The 20,524-nt window shown below is 39.3% G+C and overlaps 2 protein-coding genes across 6 annotated transcripts in view; both read right to left on the bottom strand.

Moving 5' to 3' along the window:
- sgcg (sarcoglycan, gamma) overlaps window positions 1-20,524 on the bottom strand; it is a 184,718-nt gene that overhangs the window by 75,300 nt on the left and 88,894 nt on the right. The gene's annotated exons all lie outside the window — the stretch shown is intronic.
- LOC104951693 (cytoplasmic polyadenylation element-binding protein 4) lies at window positions 7,214-17,921 on the bottom strand. Of its 5 annotated transcripts, none has more exons than XM_010778418.1 (12): window positions 17,805-17,921; window positions 15,754-16,870; window positions 15,550-15,648; window positions 14,441-14,534; window positions 13,723-13,773; window positions 12,769-12,792; window positions 12,200-12,376; window positions 11,556-11,645; window positions 11,321-11,439; window positions 10,622-10,736; window positions 10,354-10,535; window positions 7,214-10,198 (listed from the first exon to the last, which is right to left on the bottom strand). In XM_010778418.1, exons 2-12 carry the CDS (start codon window positions 16,813-16,815, stop codon window positions 9,971-9,973), a joined length of 2,241 nt encoding a protein of 746 aa, XP_010776720.1. In that variant the 5' UTR covers window positions 16,816-16,870; window positions 17,805-17,921; the 3' UTR covers window positions 7,214-9,970. The 5 variants fall into 5 exon arrangements, with proteins under 5 accessions (XP_010776720.1, XP_010776722.1, XP_010776721.1 ...); XM_010778420.1 differs by having other exon boundaries at window positions 14,441-14,531; XM_010778419.1 differs by lacking the exon at window positions 17,805-17,921 and adding an exon at window positions 17,338-17,412.

Here is a 20,524-nt window from a genome sequence, read left to right as displayed (position 1 = left end):
TCAGTTGGCCTGTCAGACAGAGGCCCCCAGTCTGCTGTCTTATCAACTGGTTCTCCCCCAGCATCTTGGAATGGGTCCATGAGGAACGGCAAGCTTGGCCTATTCAGGACAGTGTGATGCATTCCAGGGAAAAGAAGGTGTGGTAAAAAATATCGTTGGTACCTTTGGTTCACCGGATACTGTTTTGGCCAATTATTGCAAAAAGTATGTTCAAAGGCCACTTTAGTCTAGGAGGCGGAATTCGAGTATTGACTCGCGTATGTTGAAGAAACTCCAAAATCTTGCTCGTTCCATTCAAGTGCTTTATTTAGGGAGGTTCAATGGATCACTGGCGGCCACTTGCGACTTGCAACTTTTGCACGGTATTAAAACAAACAAATCCAACAGTTCGCACGGATGTGTGCCGGTCAAAAACCTGTCCAACGTTCCTCTCTAGACTTCCTGGCTGGTGCACGCTGGCAGCGTCATTTATACCTGAGCACGCTACTAAATTCTGCTTTCTATAAATTAATAACAAAACATAAACTAGAGGCTTGTCCATAAGCAAAATACAACATTACAAAACAGTATAATTCATAGTTCAATTGGCTCACCAAACCCATTCATTATTACCATAACACAATTGTGCCTAAATGGGCTCTTACAGATACTGAGATACAATGTAAATGTGGTGTGTCTCTACTGTTATGGTGGATGAGGAGTTTCTGATCAGCTGACTTGCTTACCAAGACTTTTCAACGCAAACTATTTGACTTATATCATAATAGGAAAAGAAGAAGAAGAAAAGCACCAGGAGTTCAGTTTTACTGCTTACATTAACAATCACTCAATAGTCTCACTTAAGTCATGGGCAGGCAGCCATTGATTGTTTTCCTATTCATACCTGTTGGACTTCTACCTCTGAAATGTCTTCTTATGAAAAAGGACTATGGATGTAATTCCAAAACTCACTTTGACTTGTTATGGCTAATATTAAAGTACCAGTATTGGTTTCTTTTTTGAAATTCAAAACTGAATCAACATCTTGTGTTATCTTTACGAATATCTTTGCACCAAACAAATATCACACGTGTGTGTGCTGGTTATCGAAGACAAATGATTAGCCCTCATAGAAGTTTGACGTCTGGTGATTCAAAAATGAATTGATTGCGGGCCACAAAGATTAATGGTTTGACTCCAAGTAGATTCCAATATACAGCAAAGCTCAAAATAAACGGTAAGGGCCCGTAATAATGCTCATGTTTATCTTTATGGAGTAGGACACACCTCCTAACCTTTTTGATGTTCGTCACCAATACACTTATTATCTACAATCAATATGAGTCAACCAATTTAAACTTTAAAAGGTTTTTTAGTGTATTCTTTTTTTTTCTTGATGTCTTCTCCTATGCACATTATGTATAGTTTTTAAAGAGCCTACCTTTTCCTTCTCGTTTAATCTCTGCTGGCTGGGTTTCTTTGGAGAAGAAGAAAATCTCTAACCATTCGAAGTCAGAAATTAGTTTCCAGTGCCTTGAAAAACAAAGTAAATGTTAAAATGAGGCTTCTGCTTACTACCCACAATAAACCCATCTCTTATGCTTATGGGTAGGCTTAGCTTTGGACAATTTAGACGAAGCCGGGTCTGTGTTTGATTATTTTTTTTTCATCCAGTTTACTTGACTTTTGGACCTTTAGAAGCCATTCTGAAAAGGTTTTAGTGATAATAAAAATAACAGCCCTGCTTTCAAACAGGAATTAACTCTCAGGCTTCACACAATAACTGATGAAAACAATTGAAGCAGGCCTTGTGTGCAGCACCAGCAGTTACAACTTTAAACCAAATGTTATTAATATTTATTCTTTGCAAAGTAGGTTTGTTGCGGATTTAGGAAAACTTGTACTGAACTGCAATGGTCCCAGCCTTTTTCAGTTGTGTGACATTTTACAATTCTGACCCCCAACGCTACAGGTCACAGCCTTTGTGTAAACACTTAAGATTAATAGTCTAACCAAAGTGTTGCCTCTTCCTCTCAGTTGTCTTACCTGGGCTGATTCAGTGGCCAACAAAATGTAGGCCCAGGGCAGTAAAAAATAAATAAAATTGTGCAGGTACCAATGCACATAGATTTACCACAGTGGTTCTTCAAACTTTTTCTGTCATTTCCCACTTTGAACAGGGTGGGCCTTTTCCAAGCCCCACCTGTTTCCTCATCGTCCAATAAAAAATGGTTAGGGCCAAACTTAAAAATTTGTCAAATGATCGTTCTATAACAGGGGTCTCCTTACAGTTTTTACGCTCTAATGGAGGGGTTCTCCAACCTTTTTTAGGATTAGAGCTCCTTTTACTCCTCTTGTTTGTTTTTTGCAGTGTATATATTTAGCACATTTGAACATTATTATATGCTACCTTTAACCTTTGTGTGCTGTTTGGGTCTGTGGGACCCGTTTTTCAATGTTTACTAAAACAAAAATGTATGCAATTTAATTATTTTAACCTGCTTTATTTGGTGGTGGACGTCACATCCTCTAGGGGGGTCCGGGGGCATGCACCCCCAGGAAGATTTTTTTTTAATGTTGAAGTTAAATGCATCAATCTGTTGCACTTTGAGCTAGGGCTGCTCAATTAATTGTATTTTAATCGCACTTACGATTTTGGCTTGCAACGGTTATGAAAACAACATAATCGAAATAAACGATTTTATTTTTTTAAATAGGTTTTCAGTTGAATTATACTTAAAGTTCAGGGTAATCAACTGTTAAAAACATACTTTTCAAATGATTTTCTTCAATAAATTGATGTTTTCAAAGTAAATGGTTAATCTTTTTTAATAATCGTGATATCAATTATTGACCCTAATAATCGAGATTAGGATTTTTGCCATAATCGAGCAGCCCTACTTTGAGTTTAAACATGAATTTATGGACACAGCTCTCAACACTCAGATGAAAGGGAGCTGTATACTTTTCAATAATCCATACATCTTTAGAATATGATCACAACAAATCATTTAAACTTGTTTATTCTTATCTTATGTTACCTAGTTAGGATTCTTTCTTTTTATTTATGCATATTTTACTTTAAACTTTTTACTGTCCTATAGTACACATTGGAATGATTTCTTACTTTATTTTTTACAACTTTATTAAATAGATAAAGGTTTGCTCTCTCTCCCGGCACTAAAGTACGGCAAGTCCTGTGGTGTGAAAGCGGCTATTGCTTTTCTTCCCGACTGCAACGCTGTTGTGTGTGTGTCTGTGAGAGCGTTTCACATGTGTGTATGAGAGATTTTTACCAGTGGCGAGCCTGTCTCTGAGGGCCTAAGAGATTCTACAAAATAATATTTAAAAACAAAATTCTATTTTTCTTTATATATATTTTTAGTAATATTTGTCATTAGTTTTACCAAAAATAACTTGATTAAATTGTATTTAAAATAAAATTTCCAAAGAAATAAATCCTTTGAATCTGCCTATTCAGTTTCTGTTTGAATGTGAAGGGTTAAATGAAAGAAGCTCGTCTCTGCGAGGTGAAGACAGGAGCTGTTGGACGTCCAGCTATGAATTCACAGAGAGCCCAGCTATAGTAACTGAACGAGAGTAATGTCAAATGACAGTACAATTGACCAATCATATCTTCCCTCTAAATGGGTGGGCTTTATTATCGCGGACTTTATGACAAGTTCCGCCCGCTGTGAAACTTTTCTTGTTTCCATAGCAACAACAACTGTCAACAGCGTAAACTCGCCTTCAAAATAAAAGCATGCCAAATTAAACTTAAGACATACAACTGCAACGAAAGTAACAAACACAATGCAATATCCTTTTCAATTTCAAAGAACACAAATTGGGTTGTATACAGGTGTTATTTTGTGTGGTAGAGGGTCGCTTTCATTGATGCGTTTTGCACCCCGGGCGGGCCGTTGTTTTGATATTCCACCATTGGGAAAAATAAATAAATAATAATAAAAAAAAAAAATTAAAAACATTTTTATTTTGTATTTCGCGACCCACCTATCACATCTCTGCGCCCCACAAGTGGGGCGCGCCCCACACTTTGAGAAACGCTGGATTACCATAAGTACTCCGATCTTGTAAAAGTAGAAATACCAAAATGTAGGAATACCCCGTAATAATTAAAAGTCCTGAATTGAATTGTACTAAAGTCAATGTACAACAGTATTGGCATCTACATATACCTAAAGTACCCTAAGTAAAAGTACTCACTCTGCAGATTTCAGAATAATATATATTACATGTTTTTTATAATAACTATTGATGCATACTATATTATAATTATTGATGCATACTAGACAGAGTGTTATCAAAGCTGGTAAAGGAGGAACTCATTTTAGTTGACTTTATTCACTGCTGGGTAAAATGTGAAAATAATCCAGGTGTAACTAAAGTCTTATTTAAATCTTGTTCATGTGTTTTATCATTAAAGTAACAAAAATGACCTACATACATGTAGTGAAGCAAAAGTAAAATGTTTTCCTCTAATGTTAGTGGAGTAGAAGTACAAAGTAAAAAATTGAAATTAAAGTACTCATACCTCCGAATATAATCAGTGTATCTACCAAATCTAACAATTGGACGGTAGATACACGGATTGAATATGACTTGAGTAAATGTACTTAGTTGCATTTCACCACTGATAACCTCTCAGATTCTTAGAACTTGACACTATATTATGCTTCCTGGTTCACAAACAACACAGATGCTGCTAACTAGCTAGCTAGCGTTACGGCTAACCTTGCTAACTTGAGCTAACCATGTTTAAGCTAACATTGGGAGCAACATTACCTCCTCCGATAACGGTGCTCTGGGTTTTATTTGTGGCGTCCTCTTTCATCCATTGTTTATTTTTGTTCTTCTCTGGCCTCGTGTTGGACAAAGTGCTGTTATTGACTCTTTGCAATTTAACTTTTAAAAATAGTCGAGTTTTTTCATCAATGACGTTGTCCCTCTTGTTCCCGCGCTTGATCCGAGAGGGGAGCTCAGTCCGACCCGGGGTCTGGTCCGGTTGTGTTTCATCTTTTTGACTGGAGCCCAGCTGTGAGCCAAAGTGGGGCACATATATTGACCTAACAGGTAACATGTTTTCCCCTCTAAACTCTACTTTAAAGTTTGATGGAAAGTATCAGCTTGACCAACTGTCAGGATTTATTTATTTGCCTGTCGCGCTGTCAGCCAGCAGGTGACAGTATCCGGGTACTAAAGACACATTTATGGGAGTCAAATTGCTAGATTGCTACGCATCGCATGTAAATTGAACCCATCAGTGGTAACAGGGGCGCAGATAGTGGGCGTGGGGGGGATACGTCCCAACCAATTTCATAGGGACACTGATCCGTCCCCCACATTAAAAAATATATATATATATATTAAAAAAATATAGATCTTTTTGTTATTTGTTCACATGATCGTTGTAATATGCATATGTAATATATAGACAACTTTTACTTATTATTAATTGTTATTCCTCTAAATTGTTATTTCCTCAAACACCTTAATAAATTGTCTTTCTTGCACTTAAAGGTAAATACCAATTCATTTGTTAATCCATATACATACTTACATTGTATTGTATTTTATCTTGAAACAGTTCATATTTGAGCTTACGGTTAATGTTACTTATGATTGTAAAACATATAGTAAAACAAATAGTAAGTACATATTGTGAAAATAATTTCTCTCAGTTTCGTCCCCCCCCTTTCAAAAATCTCACCTGCGCCCATTGGTAGAATGTAACTAAGTTGTAACTAAGTACATTTACTCAAGTGCTGTATTTAAGTAAAAATTAGAGGTACGGAACTTTACTTGAGTATGTTCACATTATGCTACTTACACTTTTACTCCATTACATTTTGCAGGCAAATAATGTACCTTTTACTTCATTATATTTATGTGAGAGTAGTTACATTGATGACTGTGGTTAAAGTATTAATTTTTACTTAATTAAGTACACTTTTGAATGCAGAACTTTAGGTATTTGTATACTGTAGTAATGCTACTTTTACTTAAGTATATACTCTGAATACTTATTCCACCTATAGTACCCATAAACTGATATGAAAAGCCTAAGGTACGTTTACAACCTGAGAAATATAATCAGCTTTCCGAAGAAGCAGTAGTTAAGGAAGAACTCACATAGTCTTACCTTTAGGAAAAATATCTTAGCAGTCTTTAATTACTATTATGTATGTCAAGTATTACAGCAAAACTAGCCCCCAGAAAAATTATACTATTATAGTTCTGATGCATTAACGTTGGAAAGGGTGCTGCTACTCTTACATTTTTATATGCAACTGTAGTGCATCACATGTCATAGTTAATCAATTTATGCATCTTAATAGGTCATGGGAATGTGACGTCATCAACGGCGAGTCATCCATCTTGGGAGGATACCAGCGAACTTAACCTATTCACTTAACCTGTATGCAAACCAATTAGCGTTACTTTAAACTTTAAACCTTTTAAACATCAGTCTCAGTCAGTAATAGACACCGTTATGATGCTAGCTGTAACAGCCAGTTTACTAAAAGTGTTGAGAAAAGCTAAAATACAGTAACACATACCACCTCACCAGGCATTCGATATTAACCATCAAATGCCGCAGTTTGCAAAAATGGTAATTTATGTATGCATGATGAGCAGATGTTGGGCATGCTTTATTAATTTGGATGGAATGCAGCCGACAAATGACAGGTGACTGCTGTTAGGTATTAATGACTGCCATCATTGCTATAGAATCTATCCTCCTAAAATGGCTGCAATGCCCCAGAATGCACTGTGGTTCCCAGTCCCCATACAACATCTACAAAAAAAATCTTGATTCAAAATGCCTTTAATAGAAAACATTGTATCCATTTTCGATATTAAGTTGAATTATATTTATGTGTATAAGGGTTATAAAATCTCATGACCTTTTGTCACGTATGGGTATACTTTTATTGTATTGAAAATAAATGTTTGTTGGTACAGAAGACAGAGGGCTTAGGGTAACTAGGCGCTCACCATGGCCTAAAATAAACCTCCGCCTATAAATACCACTAACCTAATTAAACACCACCCACCAGATGTGCCCCAAAATGGCTGTCACACAACAATGGCATCAGGTGTTAGATTCCCATTTACTATAAAACATCCACTGCAAAAATCAATTTAAAGAGCCTTTCTGAATATACTGAAATTAAAAGAGTACCTTTTTTTTGTGAATCAACTCTAGGCGTGTAATTCTTCCTCACAGCTGTTTTATTCGTTCAACAACTCACATTACAAATACTTCAAATGTATGCATACAGTTACAAACAGTTGGCAGCAAATGAATATATGACATTAGATTTTTGTTTTACTTCAATACTACAAACCAACTATAAAAACTGACGTCTGTATTGTAGCGTAAATTAATCAGGAAGAAAATATAAAAATTGGAACTTACATATAAATGTGAAATGACTTAATAAAAATCAAAATGATATCAGGTAAAAAAAAGTTAATAAATATAACCTTCCCAGCATAAAATTAAAAACTATTGAAATTTTGCAATCAAGTAATACTAACTGACATAATCAATATTCTTTTCATCTGAAAATGTGGAGCACAATACAGCAATTAGAAAAACTAGACACATCAAAGAGTTTAACACATCACCCCAAAAATATAACAAAAATCTGATCAAAATGATAGTTATACATTTCAATTGAAAATATAGCAGATGCTAAATACATTATCGACCTAGTATATACAATGTTTTCAATCACAGTAGCATGGTAGTAGCAAAATAAGTAAATAAGCACAAAACTAATGTTTAAAAATAAATTCAGGTATAAATTAGTTTTTTTTTTTCCTTGCAGACATCAGCATGAACAATAGGAAACAATTAATGTGTAAATGACTGCATGATTTATATGGATTAAATGACTTACACTGCGGAGACTTGTTTCTGGAAAGAATAAGTATTGCACATAATGGCTCAAAGTTAACTTGCAACATTAAATCACATTCAGGTTATGTCCCAAAGCATGCCACATCACAAAGGGGGTCAAGTGATCAAGTCTCCATACCTATGTCCTACTGAGTGTCCTCTACATTACAAAACGCATCCAAAGTGTTGTCACTGTGTAGATTGCATAAACATCATGTCTGTGTAAGGAAGGCAGACTCCATCATGTAAAGAGAGGCTACAAGAGAGGTGATCTCAAAGAGATAAGGACAAAAAAAAAGTTAAAAAGGAGATCTAGTGCATTACATTAGGTCCTGCATTAACACTAGCCATGTTATTTCTGTATTACATTATGCATGCCAAGAATAAGTAGAACTTACAGGCAGTCCCAGAAAGAGGATCTAAATATTCAAACAGATGATATCCACTCCGGTGATAGAAGGGAAGATTTCACATTGACCAAAGCCAAAACATTTACCCTATTTATAATCTTATTGAATACACCTAGGAGAGAAATATCAGAATATATTTTCAAGACTATCAAAATCAGTTTAGAAAGGTCTTGTCATGCCTTAGGATCCTGTAATTATGTTTATAAGGACAGAGGAGAATCCATATATGACTGGCTACAGATAGCCTTTTTTTTTTTTTTATCTACAGAATCACACCGATGCACCAGACAATTTTCAGATTTACCAGCACTTAAATATATAAAAGCTAATTGAAAATTATATTAATATCATTCATTTTCTTTTTTAAATTAAGTTTACCATAAATGCAGATCTCTTAGTAACAAAGGTACAAAATTATTTTTCACCAAGTGAAAAAAATGAGGTATTGCAAAAGGAGTTCTCCCATCTGTGAAAAATGTGCCTAAAATGACTATTGAAAAAAATATTTAGAAAAGTAGTGCATAATAAATGTATATATGTTCATGACAAAATAATCAGCTATAAAACACTGTACAAAAATCAGCAGGCCATGTATAAAATAATATCTTTATCTCTGTGACAGCAAATTCTAGCTACTACCATATCCAACCACAACACTTGTGATAGAAGCTCCAGTCATGGTAGAGCGTGCAGTGGTACACCATGAGGACAGCTCAGGGAGACTGGACTGTGCATTCCCATTAGTTTGTACTACATTAGCATGTTAGCTTCCAGTGCTAATATCCCTGACAATATAAAGTGAGCAAATACTACTGCCAATACCTGAGCCCTGAGGGCTGTGTCTTTATTAGCCGACACTCACAAACCGAAACTCCAGACAACGCCAGCCTTTCCTCCGCCGAGTGACAAGAGGACACAACATTATCCTGAAAAACCCTCAGATCAACATCTGCTTTTGATGATGCGTTTTAGGCCAATCTTTGGTTTGCCCTTTCTGGTTACAAAGTGTCGACTTTTAAACCTAAACCTAAAAACTCATGCCAGCAATCGAAACACGTGTGCCAGACTGAGGGGAGATTTTGTTTTGTGACGTGGCCAGATGCTATACACTGAGCTTCTTGGAAAACTCAATCGTACGACCGTGTGAAACGGCTTTCCTCCTCTCTTCAACCCAACCATTTTCACTCAACCTTTGGTAAATGGTACAGTTGTTTTCTAATCCTGCAAGCGAAAAGTAAGAAAATGCACCCTTCTTAAACTCAACTTCCATAGTTAGTATACTGATTTAGGTATGATGAACCTCACTAAAATTTGATGTTACTCTTGACAACAAATGTAAGCAGCTTTGCCAGCTAACACGAAAAGAAAGTACAGTCAAGTCAGAAAACATCTAAATCCAAATCTAATGCATCAATATGCTCATGCACACTTAAAGTCAAAACATAAATGGGATTTCACTCTCTTCTTAGCAGTTACTTCTTTTAGAAGGCCCAATTAAAATAAAATAAAAAATAAATTATGTTTTTTTTTTTTTAACTTAAAAGAAAAGTGCATTCATTTTTCATATCATAGCCCGTACCCCTTCCCTTACTACCCCTTTCTCTCAATCCCCCTCCGATCCTGCATCTTCTCCCTCCCTTGCCCTTTCGCCTCAGTTCCAGCGGAAGGAGATGTGTCTCGGCCGGTCGCCTCCCTCCTTCACCAGCGGCTTGTGGAACTCGCGGCCGGCCCGGGAATGGATGGCTGCCCAGCAGTACTCACAGTAGTACTGCAGACAGGTCACGTTGGCGCAGAAGAAAGGAGCAAACTTCCCCCCGCAGCGGGTGCCCTGGCACTCATCACACAGCTGGTCGTCCAGGACATATGGCTTCACTTCCACCTGAGAAACAGAGATGAAATGGAGGACAGAAAAGCTGTGTTAAAATGGAGGTTGAGAAAAGTCTGAATGCATGCACAGCAGCATGTCAGATAGGTTTAGATAAATATTTAATGACCTTCCACATTTTTACAGACCTGAATAGGAGATGGACTCACCCGTTTATCAATCTCCCCGTGCTGCAGTTGAACAAATCGGGCACTAATGGCTGCAATGTAGCTTTGCTGATTGGAGAAGGCTACTCGGCCCGCCCCTTTTGGATACTTAAGTTCAGGGTCTGTGTCTATCCCAGCGTAACACACTCCCCCATACAGACGGTCCATGATCATGGCGAGCTCCACTGGAAGAGCAATACAAAACGTGTGTTATTGGGATCAGAACCACTGCGAAACTGCACAACATTTAGGGGTCACAGCACACACGTACCTGCACGTAGGGGACGGGGGACACCTCCTACAAAGATAGTTTTCCTCGGGTCCAATGGCTGAGAGCCGTCCATTACAAAGTCACTGTCGTTCAGGTTCCAGGGCCGGATCTGGACCTGCAAAAATCAAGACCAAGAAAACAATCTTCCTCAGTTGGGCTCTAGTCATCCATTTTGGATTGTAAAAAAGGAAAGTGGGTTGCAGCTCATGTAATATGTATTGAAACCTTCCTTTGGTTCTATTTCACTGCTTTTGCAGGATGTTGTTGTTGCGGAGGATACTTTAAGGAAGCTTCTAGAATGAGGATACAGTAAATGCACCAACTTGTGAGGTCAATACGTTTCGCTTTTCTCTCCTTTTGTGCTGTTAGCAGAATACTGAAACATCTACATAAAAGTACACTGAAAAAATCTAAATGAACGTTACAGTTAAAAGTACTTCCAATGCTCACAATCACTGGATCCTTCACATGTGTACCAATCTATTTTTCAATCATATGTTGCACTAAAAATGAGCAGTGCACTTAAACTATGTATCAGATGGATTACCACTGTGAAGTCCTCATTTGGGCAAAAAAATAAAGAGATCCTTTCTGAGATACAATGACCAGCCACACTATACTACACCATTTGTGCGAGTCTGCTTTTGCTGAGCAGGACAGATAACTAGCATAAAATATTAAACAGTATAACCGACTCACAGGCTTGTCTTTGATGGTGGGACTGGAGACACACAGGTAAAGCTTGCCATCCTCCTGAATGCAGGCATCAATCAGGGCCTGCACAGAGCTCTCGTCTTGAAACAGCAGGAATGCATATCCTGGAAAGGTTGGACCAACAGAATAATGAGTGTGTATAACGAGCAAATATTCATCATCACACTGCTGTTGAGTCAACATGCTGGCAGAAATATAATGTTCAACTGGTTTGACTCACCTTTTGGTGGAAAATAGGACTTGCTCTCTGCCTTGTGAGGCCAGTCTACAAACAAGTGACCAAATCGGCGGAAACTGGCAGTAATTTCATCTGGAAAAGGAAACTCAAGACAATCAGTAATGATAATTAGAGCTGCCTTCAAGATTATGGGTGGGCAGATCAATACCAATATGTTTAGATACTAAAGATCTACATTTCTTCGGGAATATAGATTCTATAATAGTATATATTTTTTCTTCTACATGTGTAATTCACCAAAGAGTGCACAACATGTAGTAAATAAACAATAAATGCATACCCTGACTTATTTAAACTGCCCACCCTTACATAAAAGCAACTTTAATATGAAAAAGTATTGACATTAGCAATTGTGGCCCTTGTGTAAACCAAATCGCCAAACCCTCGTCAAAACTAAATTATGCTTTTAGTTTCATGAAAAGGAAAGCTGAAGAGAGGAACTAAAGTTGAATTAACAACATTTGTGATATGACTACATTTACATTTCAATAAATTATTCGTAATGATATTAAAATCTCCCACAAGAATTACAGGTACCATCAAAAGAAGTTCAATATTTAAGTTTGGTATAGCTTTTGATTAACAACAGTTTAGAATAGAACCACCCCCTGTAGCCAGTTACATACCTTCATCTATGTCTGGGGGGAGCCCTCCAACAAACACTTTGCGAGAATATCGCTCCACGCGTTCACCATTGAGGTGGGGGAAGCAGTGGGCTGAACCCAGGCCAGCCAGACCCTGGTCCCCAGACTCATCCTCTCCAAAAGAGCGCTCATCCTCCATGGGGAACAGAGACGAGTGACCTAGAGGAGATAACAATCTGGATTACACATATTGTTTCACCTCCAGCATGGTTATACAACAAATCTTACTCATTTGAAATAATATTAATATTACAATTAGAGGCGAATTTGATGCAAATGAATTATGTCAAGAAATGCACACAGAAGCAGCCGTGATTGCTAGTTTTGATGACACAGACAATACTACTAGGTCTTAGCAGGCAACATTGGAAGGCTTTCACGCCCTACAGAAAAATATGATTTAACCTGACACTATTTAAAGTCAAACCACTGACACTGAACAGCCAAGCAGACAAACAAAAATATAGAACCACAAGGTCATCATCAGGAGTCATCACTGATTACTAAATTCAAAATGAATGAAGGAATCAAGACATATTCACAAGCTTTACCTCGTCTTCTGCCATAACTTCTCGCTGCATGTAAAACAACACAAAACACTCTTGAAAAGACGTTTTTTGAAAAAGGCACAAAATAAGAGACAGCAAATAAAACATTGCCAGGGCTTGAAATTAATTTATAGGATGACCAGTTCAGTGTGTGAGAGTGTATTTGATATTTACAGAGACTGAATATCCACTAAGCCAAATATGCTTTTCATCACATGTACTGTACCTATCCATTCAAAACTTTAGGAGAGATAAATTCCCACTGAAATTGGAATAAATACATATTTCTGAAAGACAGCACGGCACGTAATCGTACGCCACAGTAATTAAATGCCTAATTAATCACTAATGCAATTAAACCAAAATAAAGCATACCTGCATTATCACTATGGTTTATAGTGCTAAACTTTCAGTAATACCACATTACTTGAGAAACTCTGAATCATTGATTTTATAAATATAATTCTTATCATTTTGCATCCGAAAAGTGATGCCTGGATTTCCAATATCACTACCAAAATAAATACAACATACAGCATCTGTCTCTGACAGCATACTAGAGATGAAATGAATTTGCTCCCTCCCGTCTCTGAACCTCCCTGACAGCAGTATTATTTTCCTACTCCAAGAAGCCGGTCTGGTCTGGTTTCCTTTTAGTCAGCCATTTTGGTCGTGTGTCACTGTAACTACCACAGCAGTTCAGAGAGGTATAAAACTAGTAACATGACTCGAGCCATTTTATGATTTTACCACTCGTTTTATCTCAGATGTGGTCAAGTGATATCCATAGGTTTCTCTTTTGTTTTCTATTTTATGTCAGTTTATCAAACTTATCAACGTTTAAAATGGTAGTAAGACCTAGTCTATTCCTCCATATTTTTTTCCCTGCATTTGGCAGACATTAGTTCCAAGCCCTGACTTCTGCACTGCATATTTGTGTGCATGTCATTTACATACCATTCATAGGTAGAGGCCCGTCTCCTCCCTGGTGAGAGAAGTTGTAGCGTCCTACATGACAGAAACAGGAGAGGCCTCAGAACACCATTTCATGACATTTAACTCCTTCACCCTTTACATAATGTTCTTTTCATCTTAATGCATCATTTTCTGTGTCTAAAGAAAAATACCATAATAGCACACAATTGGGATAATAATGAAGATATCAGTAGAAAAATTCAATAGTGCCTCAAATGTAGTTCAGCTTATTCTTACATGTACAAAAGTGCATGTTTGCAAATCAACACATTCTCGGAAATACAATATATATTCGAAAATAGATGTGTTGCTGTAAAAAAGAAAGTACAAGAATGCCCTGGCACAGATTAGTATCAAATGGCTGTGATGGAAATTGAGCTTTATAAGATTGAATGGAACAAAAATGATCCGAATTGTTTTATTAATGGGAGTAAGTAAAGATGAAGGGTCTGCAAAAATGCTGAAGGTAATTATTTTAATGAGTTACTGAGAATCTTAATTATGATACATGTAGAACAGTTGTATTTGGGACCTAAAAAGCACAATGCACGTTCAAACTGCCTTCAACACAATTAGCAAGGTGAAAATAATTCCCAATTTCCACTTGCTGTCAAATACACACAACAAATTGCTGTATTTATGGAGAGCTATTGCTGAGGAGAAGTATCCTTTCCTCCCTTTTGGTAGTGTGGGAACCAACCTTTCAAGGAATCCTGCTCAGCCCTCATAATGTCAATCAGAGAGTTCTCCAGAGAGTGCATACTGAAACCATCAAAGGACCGTGTTCGCTCCTGCTGAAAGAGAGGAAGACAACAATTAGCCTCCTCATTTCCCACATCACCATCTGAAGCTGCAAGAGCGCTGACATAGTTTGCCATGATGCTAAAAGCTAATAAAAAGCTGCATAGATTATCCCCGTAGAGACTTCATCGGATAGCACTGTAAACAGAAAATGGAGCCCAGTATGCAACACAAAATCACCTGCATATCTCTGCAATATGATAAGATCTTCTTCCTGTATCCAATAGCATAAGATATAAGAATATATGCTAGTTAAGGGGCTAAAATATATTATCCTTCCACTTGGCTAATTTCAGATCAATACAAATTCTAATTGAATAGCTGAATGTTAAACGATATATTAGCATTTGAATCAATTCAAACAACGCTGAAAAGCTTTGATATGTAATACAAAACGCAAGTGAGGGTGCTTCAGTGTATCTAAATGGGTTGAGAGCATGCAAAGCTGCAGCCGAGCACAAGACTTCTAAAATCAGGACAAGAGGAAGACCATGTGATGAGGGCAGATGATAACACTGCTTTCCTTCAATGCAATGATCTAGATAAGAGCTCACATAAGCACACACAATACTTTTCAATTCATCCGTTTAGTTGGCTTAACTGTCACGCATCCCGCTTTGGTCAATGGCCTATTTGTTGTATTTGAGACAGATGAGCATGTTTAATAGGATTAACATCATTTGCCCCTGGAGGCCACACTAAAACTAAACTTTGTTCCTTTAGGCATCACACCAAGAAATTCCCTTAACACCAGCCAGAGTATTACCTGGGATTATTGGTGCATGATGTGAAAAAAGATCTTATTGCGATATGATCCATGATATGGAAATGAAATAATTCTCATTTTTTAGACATTTTAACCAAGTAAATATTTCTCTCCTCTGGTTTGCAGGCAGGGACATCTCTGCAGCTCCGTAATTCTTAATTAATTTCGATAAATATTTTTCCTTTAACAATTTTGTACTTAGTGCTAATTGTATCCTACAATATGACATGCGATATGCTCACCTGGAAAGGGTAGACACTGTCACTGCGGCTCATGCTGTCCTCTACCCAGCCTTTGTGATTGAAACCAGAGCTATTCCTGGGGAACTTCTGAGAGGGAACCTGTAAAGACAGTTGGATGCATTTCAAACATGTTTACGAAACAAATGCATCGTGTGCTATTATAACAAATATACGAATATATTGTGTTGTTTGAGATGAGTCTACCTGATTGTTGGGGAAGGACTTCTTCAGCGGAGAAATGGAGTTAAGACCCGTCATGCCTCCACCTACCCCACGCCTGTACTCTCGGACCCCCTGCGTGCCTCCCCAGCCGCCATAACCACCGGGGCTCCAGGAGGTGGAGGTGGGAGTGGAGGGGCTCTGGTAGCTTCCCCAAGGTGAAGGGGGTTTGCTCTGGGCAGGAGTGAGGTGGGGCAGCTGGGTGAACGGTCCGGAGCGGTGGGGGTGCGGAGGGAAGGAGGGCTGGGGTGGATGAGGGCTAGCTGGGGAGCGCCGGTGCTGCTGCGGGACCCCCTGACCATGTGGGTGGTAGTGCTGGGGGTGAGGTGTGGGTGGGTGGTGCTGGGAGACGGGTCCAATCTGCGGGGAGAAACTACCTCCTGCTCCAAAGCCAGGCCCAGCGTGGTGAGAGAAGTTCTGGAACAGCAGCGGAGGCCCGTTGGCGTTTGAGCCAGTGGGCCCAAAGAACCCTCCCACGTCTTCTCCGACCACTGGAGACTGGGTGGATGGGACAGCGGGGGACCAGTTGTTAAAGCTGGTCAGGGAGGATGAGGAGGTGGATTGTGCACAGCTTGTACCCATACCCAGGCTGTCCTGGTAATCAAACCCACTCAGCACAGGGGATTCCATCCTCAGCTTCTCCTTTCCACCACTGCTCTCCAAAGAACCCTTCTCTAATGGGCCGTCTTCGGGAAGACCTCCCTCGAGCTCTCCTAGGCCTCCCCCAGCCTCCTGATGGCCCGGGGACAGGGCCTGAGGCTGGGACTGGACCTGAGACTTCTCCTGCATGTCCTGGAGGTCCAAGGCCTTGGACTTGTCTGACTCCAGAATATCATCTTGCATGTTACTGTGTTGGGCTACAGCAGGGAACAGCCAAGCACTGCCCCCATTGGTGGAGCAGGTGTTGTTTACGAAGGAAGGGGGGCTGGGGGGGTTGGAAGGGTGGTGAGGGTGCTGGGGTTGGAGGTGAGGAGGGATCCTTACAGGGAAAGCAGATTTGTTACCACTGCTGTTCTTCACCAGAACTCCGAACCCGTAGTCCCCCATTTAGGACAGCCAGTAAATCTTCAATTCACTTCTGGCTTTCACCGTCTTCTTTATTCTAATGTGTGGGCAGGGAATGGGGTAGGAATGGGTGACAATAAGCATAAGGCTGTTAGACCTCAAGTTGATCTGGCATCTAAAACAACATTTAAAAAAACAAGCCTCGCTTTAACCAGTGAATGTGCTTGGGCTGCACCCTGTCTGGTCTTGTGATACAATCAATGAGATTAAATCATTGACTCTTTAGGCCATTGGAGGCCTGGATGAAATATAACACCGGGGTAGCAGGCAGTTAACCACGGAAAACACCCAGCCTAACCAGCGCAGGCAGCTAACAGCCTGGTGAAGATTATACGCATCTAAAGGTCGTTACGCAGCTAGCAGCAAGCTAACAGCTGCTCCGCCACCTTCCATGTGCCCTTTTAATCATGCAGATCCCAGCAGTCAAATTTAAAGTACGATTATGCATTACTGTGCATCCGTGAACGCATAAGCGCTGTGGAGGCTTACAGCATGGACACTTACCGAATAATCTTCCCTTTTCAGCAATGACCTCCTCGTACGCGACCATTTAAATACAGGAAAATGTTGATGACGTCTCCTGTCTGTTCTGAATCTAGGGTAGTTCCCTTCACCGAGCCGCTAGGCTAGGATAATAGCCGATACCGCAGAGACGCTGTAGCATATTTGCAAAGCAGCTGGGAAGCCATACACGAATTACACGGCAACAACGTCCCTTCAAATGTCAGTAACCTACACGACAGCGTTACCAACTAAAGCACGGCAGAGTATTACATGACATGAGTGGTTAGAAATGGTGTAAATCTCTTTAAACGACCTCGTCTGTTTCGTGTCCTGTATGTTCAATGTCACACACAGCCTACCAAACCCTGTCATCATTTTTACATCTCTAAATAACGCAACGCAACGTCGACGGTTGTTCCAACGTATCGACAAACATGTGCATTTAGTGATATGTCGGGCATAGTTACCTTCAGTTCGGCGTCATGACCTTATTGTTTAGATGTTAACATATTTTAGCGTTTTCCCTTTTTCTGCATTTCCTAGGCAGCCGGTGTAAATGGTCTCTTCTCTCTTCTCGATGACAGCTGGACCAGTCGGGAGACACTTCCGTCTATAAGCCCCGCCCACACCATCAGCCACCAGCCACTGTGTGGGTCAGGATTTCCCTCACAAGCCCCGTCCATTCTACTGAAATCTGACATTTGATAGGATGTTTGCCATTTGGCCACGCCCACATCAGTCATTCTCAATGAATGGCACATGCCCTCAAGACGTTCTCCTCCCAAATAAGGACGCCTTGCAATCAATGGGAGGAGTTTCGTTGCAATGCAAAGCAAATACATTAAAGATCCAAGCTAATTTATATCAACCAAGACACAAATGTGATTACTTAAGGCCAGTGGAAAGGGTTAAGATGCAAGGTTTAGGAATGGTATTTGCATTTATTTTAAATGCAGTTGTGTTAATTTGGCTAAGCAAATATGTTTCTCCATTACATACGCCTACAGCAGTTGTCTAGGATTGGTGTGTTGTGTATCAATAAGGCCCTGAAAAAAGCAATGGATAAGATAGATATATAGATATTTTTGTTTGATTCTTTACACTGGAGGCAGTCTATGGCAAAGTATATTATATTCAGCACACAATCAAGTTTGAAAGCTTGATTAATTTAACTTTAGTCAGATGCGTGCTGTACATTGATCATACCATCAGCAAGTTAATACATAACACATATTCACACATAGCCAATACCTCACTTAGTTAGAGTCTCTCCTTGCTGAAGCCAATTTATTAAACCCTTAATGATCCCTCACCAGGAGAGGAAAGAGTATCCTATTCAATAGAATTACTCTTGCAAGACCTACAGTATACATTACTCAAGTGAGGCGTAACATTACTTGTGTTAAAGCTCAAGCAAAAAATACTCATTTATAAAGTCCTAGTAAACGTCATATTTAATTGTGGACACTATTTAAGGGCATGTGTGGGGTCCTGTCTCATATTAACATGAATACTTGATCAAAAAATGCTGTGCAGTTCAGTACTACGCCAATAACTGTTGGCCACTTTGTCTCTGAAAGCATTAGCAAATGTGCCTTTTTAAGGAAGCGAGTTTCAAAGCAAGCTCAAAAAGACTGTCTTCATAACTGTGCCATGAAAAATCTCCCTGAAAGAGCTTATTCTTGTTAACACAGTGTTCCCCAAGGCGGACCCACCCTTCATTTGTATCCTGTAGTAACAGCACACATCACCCCACCCCACTCCTGCAGCAGGGCCTGTTGGGGTGGTTTAACAACACACACAGCGGCGTGTCTTGAGCTTCTGGTTTCTTTTTAAAATAACAGACTGCTGTTCCAGGTGCTACTTGTTTAATATTTCCCAAGCCAGTGTAGTGTGTGCAAGGTTAAGCGTCTCAGAACGTGTGCTGGGATCCACCATCTTATATATGCTTCTGCCTGGTCTTTTGAGGGCGACAGTAATTTGAGCAGTGAGTTGTGTCAGCGTTTTCTTCCCTAAGAGCAACACGCTCTGTATTCCCCAGTGAAACTGAGCCTTGCTGCTGAGGTTCCACTCATTTAATGCAGACAAATTACACATGATTATTCAACACGCAGTTTATAAAATGTGTGTTGTACCATAGGACATTCTTCTCTCTGAGGCCCAACAGTATAGACAGAAGTGGGGTGCACCCATTTACCCCCAAAGGTTCTTTAATGATTCATCCATGGAACTTAGGCACCCAGTCATTAATTCATTAGTTCTCACTGGAACACAGGGTAGATGTTCACAAAGCAGACAAGGCCGACTGTCTCAGGTTTCTCTGCTTCTCTTTCTGCTGCTCAGCCTCCTCTCAGATGTGATCTACTGCCTCCATATTGCTAGAGCATGGTTGTCATACCAACCATGCAAACTGGGAGATGTCTAGTCCAGCCTGTTTGGCCAGGAGGTTATCGGTCTCAGATGCAATGCATTGTTACAACATTGTGACACAGCATAATTTCTCTTACACAATGTATCCCACTACACTCTGTGGCCTTTATATCAGCTCCCTGACTGTAGCGTAACACTCACAGTTTGCGATGTACAGGCAACTATGTCAGCATTAATTTGAGTGTTTGCATATACTGTAGCTCACATTTCCATTAGGACGGTGCCAATGTATTTGGAAATGAGTTAGTAATATTAGGATAAACACAAAAGTAGTATGGTGCAGTCATTCCTGCAATGTTTTTCTAAACAAGAAAAGTTCTAGTTTAAAACAAAAATTGGAGATTTTATGCCACGTATCAAGTGTGTTATTTCATCAAGGGGTTACGTAAAGATTGGGGACTCAAAGGGTACAGAATTGAAAAAGAAGAAACTGTCGACAGGATCAAAGGGTGTTTGAGGAGTATGTTGAAGCAAAAAAACTACTTGAAAAAACTGAAAAACATCACAGTTCGGGTTAAAATAAGTATGTTGAATTAAAGCCAGGATGGGTGCGTATTTGTTGAAACACTCTTCACATCCTGACGGCAATGAATAAATCGAATGCTTTGTCAAATCTGGTAAATGTTGATGTTGCAGGACTTTTATAAGTCTACTTGCCTGCTCATGCACTCATTGCATGTCACTGGAGTCTACGACAAGCTGTTAGCCTGACAGCTGTTCAAACTAAGCCCTGTTAGTCTTTTATGTTCATTAAGAT

The sequence above is a fragment of the Notothenia coriiceps genome, unplaced genomic scaffold, assembly GCF_000735185.1.
Source record: "Notothenia coriiceps isolate Sejong01 unplaced genomic scaffold, NC01 NC01_scaffold00019001, whole genome shotgun sequence".
NCBI lineage: Eukaryota > Metazoa > Chordata > Actinopteri > Perciformes > Nototheniidae > Notothenia > Notothenia coriiceps.
This window is presented reverse-complemented; position numbering and strand designations above follow the sequence as displayed.

Excerpts from the sequence above, each read along its gene's own strand:
- LOC104951693 (XM_010778418.1), bottom strand. The coding sequence starts at position 16,815 with ATGGGGGACTACGGGTTCGGAGTTCTGGTGAAGAACAGCAGTGGTAAC. Across the intron at positions 15,649-15,753 it reads AGTCCTTCCCCAACAATCAG|GTTCCCTCTCAGAAGTTCCC; the intron begins GTAGACTCATCT and ends CTGTCTTTACAG. Across the intron at positions 11,646-12,199 it reads CCCCCCAGACATAGATGAAG|ATGAAATTACTGCCAGTTTC; the intron begins GTATGTAACTGG and ends TTCCTTTTCCAG.